At 38.5% G+C, this 14,172-nt stretch overlaps 1 protein-coding gene across 1 annotated transcript in view; it reads right to left on the bottom strand.

The window, feature by feature from the left end:
- LOC108703703 (neurocan core protein) overlaps window positions 1-14,172 on the bottom strand; it is a 99,291-nt gene that overhangs the window by 60,823 nt on the left and 24,296 nt on the right. The window contains exons 2-4 of the mRNA XM_018239871.2: window positions 9,032-9,090; window positions 2,989-3,390; window positions 2-176 (exon numbers count right to left, since the gene is read on the bottom strand). Of these exons, the coding sequence (XP_018095360.1) occupies window positions 2-176; window positions 2,989-3,390; window positions 9,032-9,090 (636 nt within the window). The remainder of the gene's footprint in view (window position 1; window positions 177-2,988; window positions 3,391-9,031; window positions 9,091-14,172) is intronic.

Raw genomic sequence — 14,172 nt, 5'->3', positions numbered from 1 at the left:
CCTCACCGAACGATCTGACAGCCAGCCTGCATCACAGTTGTCCAAACCATCCTCAAAAGCAGCTTGCAGCTGCTCGGGGCTTGCTATGACACCAGAGTTCTCCTGACAAGAGCGCACAGCCTCAGGGAATGTCAAAGCGTAACGATTACTAGCTGCCCGGTAATGGAAAACCAGACCTGTGTGAAAAGAAATAGATATTTTCTTACCATAAAACTTATCATTGTAGTCATGGCTAGCTCATTTAAAGTATGGGGCAGATTTACTGAGGTTCAATTAATTCAAATTTTTAAATTGTTTTTTCATACCTCGACCATAAAAAACAGTTCTAGTTCAAGATTTCGCCGCCTATAAACTTCCGTGTTCAGGTAGAAGTCCATGGCAGAGGTCCATTAAATCATTTAAAAGTGTCCTTAGCAGTGGCGGAACTACCGGGGGGAGCAGGGGGTGCGAGCGAGCCAGGGCACCAGGGCCCGCCCCCCCTCTAGTTACGTTACTGGTCCTTAGCCTGCCTGACATTCAAGGCTTTATTCAGATGGAAACTCGATTTGAATTTTCTGGTTGTTCCCATTTGATCGAATGTTAGACATTCTAGTTTCTTTTATAAATAACCTCCCATTCGAGTTGTGAGTACATTCAAATTTATTAGAGTTAAAAGAATTCACATAACTTCAAAATTTGACCTTTGATAAATAACCCCCCAAGTGTTGATTCATCAAAATATTGGAAATGGCATAACTGTAAATATTGTGTGTCTCCCCCCCCCCACTCCATATATTTATTTCTGTCACTTAGGGGATTCAAGACGAAGTCTGATTTTGTATCTGATAATTCTTTTTGAAGTCTGAATTGGGCATTGGGCAAGTATGTATAATGAGTTTCATTTAGAAGCCGGGAAACAGACAGACACAGATTTAAGAGCATTAATTAGTTAGTTTAAGAGCAGACTGTAAATTTTCAGAACGTTGTATACACTTGGGGCTAAGTACCAGGACTGATTAGAGCATAACTGCTGCACTTGTTAGCATAAGTGTAGCTCTATAGCCATCTGATTTTAGCAGCTTTTCTAATCTGGCTTTGACATTATATGCAAAACACCATCAGCAAAGCTGCAATTTGCATACAATATTACTTAAATGGTTGTATTAATTTGTATCTATGCCCATTTGTTTCATACTCTATATTGTAGCTTTCTTTTGAATTAGAGACATCTAGCAGTCCTCTCCAGCTGTAGCAGTATTAGTACTGAAGCACACCAGGCTATTGCAGTAATGGATGAAGTGTTTGCTACTGTTCTAGTAACCCATAGCAACCAATTAATAGGCAGCACTGGTCTGCCCTTAAAAAAAAACAATATTAAACATAAAACTAGATTTACCAATTTGAAAACATTTTTCAAATGAAAAATGTAATCACCAAAGACCTTAATGACCGGTGTATTTTCAAAATGATATTGTATTTTTCAGGTTTCTTTCCAGGGACATAAGCTGGGCTCTGTACAGAAAAGGCATTTTTATATTTTTCCAAATATCCTTACAAGTGAGATGCACTTCTAATAGAACAGCTAGGCACAACGGCAATTTTTTCATAAATGATTCTCCAGTTGCTAAGATTTTATTCATCCCCTACATCCGTATCTTTATTGTGCGCACATTGCCAGCACACAACAATCAAAGATACACACAGCGAACTGTCCTTGGGAAAAAAGAAATTCTGGAATTGTATTATTGTAAATGTTTACTCTATCTCAGAGGAGTTTCAATGTAAATCAATATGAATGTTGGGCTGCCAAAGTACTACTGGGTTTATGTAGATAAAGCTCTATGAACCTACTGCAGGCACTGCATCTATAATCTCATATTTGTTTTCCTACAAATGCAGAATTTGATGGTTTCTGTCCAGGGCAGTCCTGCAGATTTGCATAATTGCTATTAATTATCATCACAAGCAAGCTGCGTAACACACAAGAATAAAGAGACAGGAGAGTAGCAGCACAATGCACAGGGCCAAACATATTAAAGGTTTGAGTCAGACACCAGAGGTGAGAACAGATGGAAGGAGGAGAGAATGCTGGTTAAACAAGATGGGGCACACAACAGGAATTAGAACTGGGCAACAGCTGTGTTATAAAGGGCAACATTTTCTACATCATCTGAAACCTGACTGTTTATGGCAGCAGGGGAGGGAAAAAAAAGATGGGTTAAATAATTGAGGGTGGGGAGATCAATGAGATGTAGTTATTGGGAGTACAATATGGAGATAGTAACAGAAGATGAAAGTGTATTGTTTTAATAACCGGGAACCATTCCTGTTTGTGCTCCACCACTGATTTCAGTAAATGCTTTGATGAAACATATCCATGACCTCTTGCTTCATCTTTGGAAATCTAACAATGGAAATACAACTGTCATAAAATATACATATACTTTATGATTAGTATGTTAGTTTGTAACTGGTGTACTTGATAGGCCCTTCACTTTGACATGAACAGGTCCAGGTCCAGTCCTGTACAGTGTTGGCGATGTGGGGAAAACTAAAGATGTGGCCACATATAGAAATTTCCTGCATGTTGTATCTTTGGCATATTGTGGTATGCCAGGAGCTTGACTTTATAGGGATGTATAAATGTAGTATTATACTAACTAAGTTAGCTATTTCATGCAATGCATCTTTTGCATACAATGAAAGACTTTTTGAAGTTTTCAGAGGTGTATTTGTCATTGAAATAGTATTCTTAGCGGTATTTAGTTTGCAATCCATATTGCAAGCTCTACCGTAAACTAAGCCCAGGTATTTACTAATATTTTAACTAATTTGAGGTATCTATACTTGACAATCTTTTCCTGTATGCAATGGCTACATGGCATATGCCTCATATTCTAATTCTATTTAGAGTAAATTTTAGTTTTTAGTTCCTTACCATGTAGCCCTAATTCTGGTCAGAATGATAACTGTATAAAAGTGAACTCCTTAACAGCAGATATCACTTACCAGTCACCTCCAGTGGCACTGTATCTTGTTCATCATCAATGCCAAAGATCACTTCACAGCGATAAACTCCAGAGTCACTGGCACGTGCTGAGGACAGGACCAAGGTGGCATTATACCGGTTGTGGGGATATCCAGGCAGGGACACTCTCCCTTCATAACCACGAGCCACCTTTACTACATTATCACGTGCTACCAAGACAGGCACCTCTTTCTGACCTATTCCAGGCTGTAGCCGACTCCACTTAATACGAGGTGACTCTGAGGTATCATTTCGTTGTTGCGGTGGATGGGAAGAATGCAGGAGGAAGAGGCAAGGGAGAGCCACTGATTGAGCAAGTGAGCATTGCAACGTGTCCCACTGGTGTCTGTGTATATGTAGAGTCTTAGCAGCATCTTCAGAACCTGGTATAGTAAACAAATACAAAATAATACCGTGCTATATCAATACACTATGACTCATATACAATGGACTCAATATTCACTGACTTAAAGGACAATGAAAGTTAAACTAAAGAAGTTGCTAGTAATGTACATTATGTTTTGGGCTTCTGTGCCAGCCCCAGACAACCAAAGCCCTTTAACAGGGAAGATCTGTGTCTCCAAATATGCCCCAGTAGCTCCCCATCTTCTTTTTTACTGATTCACTGCACATGCTCTGAGCTGCTGTCACTTACTGAGCTTAGGTACCCATTCACAATATACAGTACACTTAGAATAGAAATGTCACAGTATAAGGCTGATTAGTAATTAATACAGATAATTACTACATGGCAGTACAGAAACCAGTGCTACTAGCATCAGAATGTTATAATCAGCTTTGTAGCATCAGCTTATATATCAGGCCAACCTAATTTTCTGCTGTATTGCTGCTGCTGTAATTTGCAACAACCCCTAAGCTTCTCAACAGCTGCTCAGAGGCCACTGAGCATGTGAGTGTCACAGAGACTTTCAAAGATGGTGACCCCCTGTGACAAGTTTTAAGTTCTGGATCATTGCTGCTATTGAAAAGCTGAAACTTTAGGCTGGTGCAATAAGTTCAGTATATAAAACATTGCATTTTAGCCATATTATTTTTTAGGGTTTTGTTCTCCTTTAAGGTCCATGGTTTCAAATATGGGCCTGATACCCATGCTCTATTGCTACCAGCACTTACACAGCCAATCATTCATCATCAGATTCTTTATTGTTCAGAAGAGGGGAAAACAAACTGTTCTGCTATGTCCAGCACGGCTTAAGCTAATGCTGATAAATAACAGTAGGTGCCTTTTTAGAGAGGTTATAAACCATCAAGACACGAAGTCCTCATTATTCTTCACCAATGACGAAAACGTTGTAGGCATTACAATCTCTGCATTTATTAATTAGAGATAAATCATCACAGCTCTATTCCTACATCCCAGTTCTTCAGTTGTTGCTGTTCCCGTGTTCTGCACTCTCTCTATCACTAATCTTGCTATATTCTTCACTATTTATTTTTGTAGATGTCATTATGTGCATAGTCCTAGAGGCATCAGGGATGCACATTGGCATCAGTCTTAGTGGGAGCAGGTCTATATATTTCTGTGGAGAGCTAATAGATGCTGCTCCGATCACAGCTGAGATTAAAGCCAATTTCAGTTCTGTCAGCACAGTGATTCTTTCCTGCAAGGATTTATTATCCCGCCCGCCGGTGATAGGAAGAACTGAGGCCAGCTGTGCTCACAGCTCCATAAGGGGCCAGGATCACATCTGTACTAAGCTGTACGTCTCTGTGTGCGGCTGCCTCATTTCCAGACATGGCTATGGTACCAGGCTATGAATAAACTGAAATTCTGAGCAAACGATCAACCAAGTCTCAGGAGACCCATTCTCAGTGCAAGAAAATTGAATAAAAGTCACTTATTTATAATATTTTCTTCCTTCTTTAGTTTAATTCTGCCTTCCTCTCCCTCTCACTACACTTGTTCCATTTTCTTTTCCCTGGTCTACATTCACTTGTATACTAATGTTACTAAAGACAAATTTCTAAGTTCAGCAATGCTGCATTATGCCTTTCACTAAAATACTATGTACTGTTCATTGGGTCCAGTGGGTGACTAAGTTATCTAATGTGGCTTTGTCTTGTCCGAGTCTCTGTATTATTGGAAATATGGAAAGCTTTTGGGTGATAATTAAGAGCTGTGAGCAAGCACTGATTTATTCACTGTAGTTGGTATAGGTAACAAATCCTACAGTTTATATTGCCGTTACTAAACAGTAACGCTTAAAGGGATGGTTTACCTTTACTTAACATTTAGTATGTTGTAGAATGCCTAATTCTAAGCAATATTTAAATTGGTCTTCACTAATTATTTGTTATAGTTTTGGAATTTTTTGGCTTTATCTTCTGACTCTTTCCAGTTTTCAAATGGGGGTCACTGAGCCTATCTAAAAACAAATGATCTGTAAGGCTAAACATTTAATATAATTGCACATTTGATTACTCATCTTCTGATTCAGGCCTCTCATATTCCAGTCTCTTATTCAAATCAATGCATGGTTGCTAGGGTAATTTGAATCGTAGCAACAAGATTTCTGAAATTGCAAACTGTAGAGCTGCTGAAGGAACAGCTAAATAACTCAAAAGCCACAAATGATAAAAAAAGGAAAACCAGTTTCAAAAAGTTTCAGAATATCACTCTTTATATCATACTAAAAGTATATTTAAAGGTGAACGACCGATTTAACACACCTAGGGGGCAGATTTATTAAGGGTCAAAGTGAAATAAAATTAGAATTTTTGTGTACTTCGACTAGGGAATAGTTGAATTTGAAATTCGAAATTTATCATGTACTGTCTCTTCTAAAACCTGCTCAATTGCTGTTTTAGCCTATGGGGGACCTCCTAGGACCTATTTGGAGTCAATTGGTTGACTCTGAAAAATCAAAGGGTTTTTTTTGGAAAAACTTTGAATCAAATTCGATCGAATGCGCTATTACTTTGATTCGTTCGATTCGAATTAGATCTAAAACGGACCTAATCGATCTAAAACAGACCTATTCGGCCAAAAAAAACCTTCAATTTAATTTCGGTTGGTCGTTTTGAATTCGAAATTCGACCCTTGATAAATCTGCCCCCTAGTGTATCAATGCCCCTTTCAAGCAAAGTATAAGTAATTATAGTTTTTGTAACCTATAGCTTAGGTTACTTATAAATGGCCCTAACTTAATTTGTCAGTTAATGGTCTACATCATTGGTTCCCAAACTGTGTATCTTCTTTTTTAACTAATTCTTTAGTTGGTTTTACTTAAAGTATAATGGTTGAAACCCGAGCACACATACAGAGCAATTATAAATGCTTTTCCATAGAAAGATTTATCCTGATGAGGCAGTTTCCCGAACTGTGCAGCTTATGATCAGATTCACTGTAGCTGCTAATTACAATCTGCACATGGGATTTGCTCCTGTTGTTGCCAAGAGCGGACTTTTGTTATATTCAAATTATCTCTATACAGAGCTTTATATGGAGCTTAATTAAAAGGGACCTAAACCAAAAAAGTGAATTGATTGGAATATACTGAGGTTGTTTGACTGAGCACTTTTGCAATTTACATTCATTTTCTATTTTTAGCATTTTCTGATCTATTTGCATCTTTCTTTATTTTTTTGCTTCAACTGAGAGTTACCAATTCATTTTTTGGACCCCCTTTACCAATTTTCTGCTGGTGGAGATATACCATTGATTGAGCTGCCTGGTCATGTTTTTGGGTGAAATCTTCCAGTTAGTACTGATGACAAGTCTATTGCAGGCAGCTCAAGAGGTGACAAGTGTTTCTCCCCCGGCACAAATATGCCAGTTGAACATATGGTACTTTATACTACGTTCAGCTTAATATCCTGGCACCTTTAGGGCACTTACACACAAGATATTTCTTGCTCCGTTCCCCTGTGGTCAGTTTTAATGTGTTCAACTACAGGGGAGCGCTGCAAGAAACGCATTCTATTCTTTTCAATGAGCCGAACGACTTAAGACTGACCACTGGGGAAAGGAGCAAAAAACGCTTATGAGTAAGACCCCTTATATAGTAGCTTTTAGCCTTAGAATCTGGCTGGGGTGTAGATCCTTACTAATACTGTCCCAGTGCAGTAAAAGGCTCTGCTTACCCTTTAGTTCAGTGGCACCAAAAATAATTGAAATCACCCATCATTGCCTTTTTTGCCAGAAAGCACCTGTGAAATTGTCAGGCAATTCTTACCTACTGCTAGCTTTTTAGGCATGACATGGCCTTGAATTATGCAATTGTAACATAGGTCAATGGATGAGGATTCTGAGTTTTGTTGCCTTGTGCTAAAAATGCTTTGGGTTATTCAGGGTCACTTTTGTAATTTTACAAGGTGGAGCTGTCCCTGGTAAATTTGGGGAAAAAAATATTTTCTATAACTGAAAATTGGGATATTTTAGTGTAGAAGCCATCTTTATTTCTTATATCAGTATCGGCATATACGCCCATTTATTGTACAGTGCTGCAGAATATGGTGGTGCTATAGAAATACGTATCAATGATAATAATAATAATATTAGAGAGCACAACATTATTCTCTATCGATCATGCTCCTCTGCCCCAGTTTAAACTTAGGAGAGGTAAGTATATGGGGTAGCATCATTGAATCTGTGGCCTCTGAAAGCAGAAGGCCAAGAATTGCCCCCAGAACAATATGACAATAATCGCACAGTATACCATTGCCTTTAAGGCCATGTTAGAGAAGATGTGTTCTATACTAGAGTAGCCATACCAGGGGAGGAAACACAGATCCACATCCTGGACTTTCAACCACTGGGATATTTCATTTTTATGAATAATAATGTTACAGTTACTAACAAAGGAAATGTTGAATATAGTGAAAGCAATTGCAACTATAAAAGAAAGACAACTTGTAAGAGTGCCAGGGTATAGTATACCATCTCTTAAATGGGAACTGTTGCAAAAAATAAAATTTAGTATAAGCTTCATACTGAAATAGGAAACTTTCTAAATGCAGTCAATTTAATATTCTGCGTCATTTCTAAAATAATCAAGTTTATATTTACTATCCCTCTCTCAGCATCTGTTTGTTTTCATTCTGTCTTCTTGCAGCAGTTGGGTGTCAGATATTCATTGAAAGTTAGATCCAATATATCTTATGGGGGGCTTCCTTTCCTAGCAGATAAATTAGAGCTCACTCAAACAACTGATTCCAGTACAGACAAGATCTAACAAAATAACTGCCTTTTGCACAAATCCTGCATGTAGAGAGACAGGATTTCTGACGATTTGAATAGAATGTATGTTGAAGCTTAAATTAAATTTTCATTTTTCCAATAGTTCCCCTTTAATTAGGTGGAGGTGGTGGTGGTAGGACGATCAGTATAAACACATTTATAGGTCAATTAACCTGCCAAGCAGACTCAGCAAAGGCTTTGTAGAAGTAAAACCATAAAAAAGGACTGGCCAGTAAAGAATCAATTGGTCAGGTTCAATACAATTAGCTTTGAAATTCAAAATAATGTTAAAATATCCCGGGCATAGTTACTAAAGTGCAAAATGCCAAATCTGCCAAACTTTCAGAACTAAAAAATTAAATTTTAGACAACAATTTATTTTCATGTCTTTTTGGCAAAGTGTAATTATGTCACTGCAAAAGCATTAATTTGTCAGCGTATTTTCCCGATGACAACTGTATAGGAAAAATAAGTTGGTGTAATTATTACACCAAATTTTACACCAGTAGAATTTTGGCATATTGTGCTGGCAATGATGATATTAGGATTGAAAGCGAATATACAATGTACGGTATCTGCAAAAATTCACCTAGCTTATCGATGCACGCTTTAACGTGATCGCTGGTTGAGCAATTTAGATGCTAATAACTAGTTCTAACCAAGCCATCACAGTGGCAAAACATTTTTATTATCATTGTTTTTGATTATCAAAAGCAACACAGAAAATAATGTAAAATAAAGGGATATCAGAAGTCATCCAGCAGTTCCATGACCATATACAGTAAAGGCAAGAGGGATCATGACTTTTATAAGACAGAACTTACCTGCAGTTTCTATGCAAGCTGTCCCAATTAGGAAGAGCCATACACCAAACGTTATGAGTCTAGAGGAAGAGTTAAGAGTTGAATTAGAAGCAGTGAACCACAGGTAATAATATAGGAAAAGATATAAAGTTCTTAAAATAGGTTTTAAAGATTGAAGTCTAAGTGAATTGACCTAGATATCAAATAACTATTTTGTGCATAGAAAAACACTTAAGTAATGGAAGTTTGTAGTTGCTGTTTGTCAGTGTAACGGAAGAGAAGAAGCTACACAATGGGGATAATATTTAGCTGTGCAATAACTAGTTCTGCTTTTTGACAAATCATAATTTAAGGAAGAAGCTGAAGGCTCTGATGATCTAGAATAGATATGCACTCATATAACTATATACATGCATGTAACATTATTTTAAGCTATATTAGACCAATAAAGGTTAATGTCAAGGTACACAGCAAGGGTTACACGTAACTATAACACACAAGGTTGGGTCTTCGTTATATTGGAAGGTATGAAAGAAGGGTGTACTACAACTCACATAGGCTACTGTGTTAAAATAAAGAATAAGCATGCCAGGAGGTTCTTGCACCAAAAACAGAACAAAGTTCATTTGTCCAAAACAATAGATTAAGTGAAGATTAAAGAGAACAAATTGCAACATCAGTAAACAGATTTGCAACAGTATCTATCAAGCTTGATAGCACGGTAGCTGCTGGATTGGGACAATTACAGCTATAGAAAAGATGGCAGATCAATTTTTTAACTCTAACGGCCCTGTATGAATTGTGATTGAGGGTCAGCAGATCAAGCTACTGTAGTATGATTGGAGATGATGTTATAAGGAGCATGAATAAGAAATCAGCACACTCCTAGGGTTGGTGTAACAAACTCGTCAATCTGGAACCTTAATGGCAGCTGGCACTCTCAGATGCACAATAGGGCCCCTGCAAATTCCGGTGTTCACAGACGTCCTTTTGGGGCCCCGGGCTTTCTCCTGTGAAACCAACAGGGAATTTTTTGCGTTTAGTAGCGTGAGATTTTGTGAAGAGGTACTGGCAAGGATCAGGCAAATTGTAGTCATAAAACAGGCAAATAGGTTGAGGCAAGCGACAGGAATCGAAGTCAAACAGGCAGAAGTCAAAAACCAGAGTCAAATAGAATACAACACTTAAGTAGGATCTGTGAACAGAAGCCAGCTTGGCATTGTTCCAAGGGCCTTTTTAAAGGAGAAGTGGTGCCAGAGTTTGAGTTTCGTGCTGGAAAATGACATCAAAACGTCAAAACGTAAGTGTCACGACACTCTGCGTCATATGCAGCCATCTTGACGCTCCGCATCATTTGCTGCCCATGATGACGTCGGGACCGTGCGTCAACATCGCATGCACATCACACGGCAAGTAGAGATGTGCCGGGAGGTAATAGGATGCACAAATCTCCCAGTGCGTCTTACAGTTGGATTGTATATTACTGATAGATCTGTACATGGAAAACAGTTGAGAGATCAGCAGAGCAATAATGCAGGGTTGGATTGTCATTTATTGACAGCACCGTGTAAAGACACAGTGTGTTAACAAACACTATGTATAAGTGGCCTTTAGCAGGAGGCGGATAATAAAGTTACAAAAACAGAGCTGCATAGAGGGATAAGAAAAATTCACAGCGAAAGGGGCTAGGGGCAGGTCTGGACTGAGAATTAAAATAGGTCCTGGCATATCAGGTACACAGAGGCCCAAGTAGCCCACACAGAGGCCCAAACAGCCCCCACCAGCCAACTAAATACTGACTTCTATGGCAGCATAAAGCAGCCCCTCTGGCATTTGCCAGAACTCAAAGATTGCCAGTCTGGTCCTGGCTAGGGGCATAGTGGAGGTCCAGAACCATGGAGGTATATTTGCTAATTGGCTCCACTTAACTGCTTAACTCTTTATTCTCTGAATAAACCAAGCAGGCAAATATCAGACAGCAGCACCACCCAGACACTGAGACACATGCACAGAAATCCCCCTAATTGATTCCTTTTCTAAATGCTCCTTGGTTAATTGGCTGCGGGATTATAAAAACATGACAAATCTCTGCACAAATGTAAATGTCTCTGTCCGCAACACACAGCAGGGTGTAAATTGCAGTTTGTGGAATGTAGGCAAATGTTTTGTGTTTTCCTTTTCTTCTTCAAATAGTTTACATACTATTATGTAGCAGGCAGGTTGGTAGTGAGAGAGCATAAAATTCGGTGTATGCTGATTTCCCCAGGAGCCCCCCTAACTTGGATGGATTCTTTTCTCAAGCTAGCCTTGGTAATAGGACCTTGACCTTGAGGAAGAACCATCTCACTGGTTATATGAGCAGTTCTTTGTGAAGTGATATTTCTATGCTCTTAAAATGATAAAGTTCTTATGTCATAAGTTCCCAAGTTTATAAAAGCGATGTGATTCCTTTTTTTGGGGTTCTGACTCTTTGTGAGTTCATAATTCACGGAGCTCATGTCAAATAAACGTTATCTTTTTTTACCTCAAGTGATCTCCGTTATTTGAACTTCGACAGCAGTTACATGAAAGCGATAACAATAAAAACTGTATTGAGAAAAGTTTTATGCAGGCTTTAAGTGAAATTTCCTGTACCCTGTTCGGTTATTCATTTTCCTGATGATTTGATTTTCATTTGCCCTGTTCCACTACTTTTCCAAACCCTGTCTGGAAAATTATTACTGGATTGGTATCCTTTTACTTTTCATTCACTTTGGTCAGTGTGGTCATTTTCAATTCAACTGGCAGCCCATCTGTCTATCAAAGGGCACTCACATGACCATACTGACAGATGAAACTCACTCATTTAATCATATTAAAGTCGACTGTTCAGAGTTGAAACTGGTTCTCCTATGGCTCCCATCTGCATGTAAATGGGGTAATTTGTCAACCTGCATTAGGATCGGGCTCTTAACTAACCTTATTATCAATTCAGCTTGGACACTGAAACATCTAAAATGTAGCCATCAACTTAAACCCCAGGTTTTATGTTATATTACAATGTCTGATGAAGAAAGAATGTTGCTTCTTTGTACTAAATGTAGCTCACAAGACATGGTGAAGGGAATTTTCTTCACAGATTAATATATTTTCAGAGGTAGAACATGACATTATGATCACACCCCATGAGAGAAATCCTGAAAGCATTAATTGTTACAACAAATTTCTTTCAAAGTATGCTCCACTAAAATGTCCCAGTAGCTTATGTCACTTAGACTGGTCATCATCTCTAACATCATGTTTGCTTGCTGTGTTTGGGTAAGGTTTCTTCTTATGCTCACAAATCTTGAAACCTTAATAAATTCAATGGACTTTTCATTGGTCTCAGAATTCATGGGAAACTGAAAAATGTATCTCCTGAATTTCTTAATTCAATGTGTAGACTCTATAAGTCTATATGCAACATACACCTGTCCCAATACAAAAAAAGGTCCCAGTACATATATTAATGTTCCATGATGAAAAGGATGGTAGAATAATCCCAGTTCTGCCAGGATCTTTTTACTCACTTACTCAACCACTGCCTTCTGTTAATCACTGTGTGGGGACTGACTTCCAGGCATGTTGGACTTACAATAGCACAATAACTTAGGGATAAAGAGGGGCTTTAATAATGCATTTTTCTTCCTTTCTAAATAAATATAAATTGAAATGAGCTCTTGTTAGCAGTAATATTCTTTAATTCTGACATATAACTAAACTTTAAATACATAGTAAATTGAAGTGAACTGGGCCATTTTTCTAACTAAAGTGGCCAAACCAAGCAGCAATATGTTGGACCACTGCCTGGCTTCCCAGGCCCCTATTAATACCTCAATACTTTTATTTTATGTGCTGCATTTGTGCAGGCTTTTCTTTGCAGGCATTACAATCTTTAGCGATAGTGAGATAAGAACAGAAAGATTGGTTCTTAAAGATCCCTGCACTCTATGCGAATAAATGCATGTCTTCTTCTTCTGCAGGTAGCAACCTGCTATTAAGGTGTGAGATCTAATTCAAAATTTTCACCTTGCCTTATAACTTAGCCCTCACTCACTGCTGTGTCCAATTGCACAACCAAATAACACTTGTAACTAGGCAATCATACCCCTACATCTATACAGCTAATGTGTGACCAGAATGAGTCTGAGCTTGTACCTGGATGTATCACTTTGTACCCCAAATCAGGCTACTTTAAGATCATTGTAGCTTGGTATGTCTACTTTAATAAAGCATATAGTTCTATACTTAGCTTTGAGCATTAGTCTAGTGCACGTACAGCAGTAGACATCTTTCCTCACAAAGGCATGCTGTATGAACTTGGTATTGAATTTGTGGTGATCAGAAATACATGTAATATCATGATATGCTTATTAAATGTTTTAAAATAATATTTTATTTATTAACATGTATTTATATAGCGCCAACATATTGCGTAGCACTGTAAAGTAAATGTGATTATACAACTACATCACATGAATTACATATATAGAATATATGGAGTAACAAACATCACAATCAATACAGGTACAAAAAGGTGAGGAAGGCCCTATGCATAGGCATACAGTCTAAAGGGAAGGGAGTAATACACAAGGTGTGGGAGTGAGCAAGATCGAATTAAGTGGGTGAGAAATGTGGTATTGTATGTGGTGTTGCGTTTGGTAGTTAAGCAGAGTGAGGGTAGGCTTCTCGAAAGAAGTGCGTTTTCAGAGATTTTTTTGAAAGCATAAAGGTTGGGAGAAAGTTGGACAGACCGTGGGAGAGAGTTCCAGAGGAGGGGTGCAGCCCTTGCAAAGTCTTGAATGCGAGCATGTGAGGAGGTAATGAGAGAAGAGTTGAGTAGCAGGTCAGTAGAGGAGCGTAGTAAGCGAGTGGGTGAGTATATAGAGATGAGTTCAGAGATGTAGGGTGGGGCAGAGTTATGAAGTGCTTTGAAAGTTAGTGTCATTAATTTGAATTTGATTCTGAAAGGTAACGGAAGTCAGTGCAGGGATTGACAGAATGGCGAGGCAGAGGAGGAGCGGTTGCTGAGGTGTATGAGCCTCGCAACAGTGTTCATTATGGACTCGAGAGGTGACAGTCTCTGGAGGGGGAGGCCAATTAAAAGAGAGTTACAGTTCTAGACGCGATATGATGAGAGAGTG

This window comes from Xenopus laevis, chromosome 1S (assembly GCF_017654675.1).
Source record: "Xenopus laevis strain J_2021 chromosome 1S, Xenopus_laevis_v10.1, whole genome shotgun sequence".
Taxonomy (NCBI): Eukaryota; Metazoa; Chordata; class Amphibia; order Anura; family Pipidae; genus Xenopus; species Xenopus laevis.
This window is presented reverse-complemented; position numbering and strand designations above follow the sequence as displayed.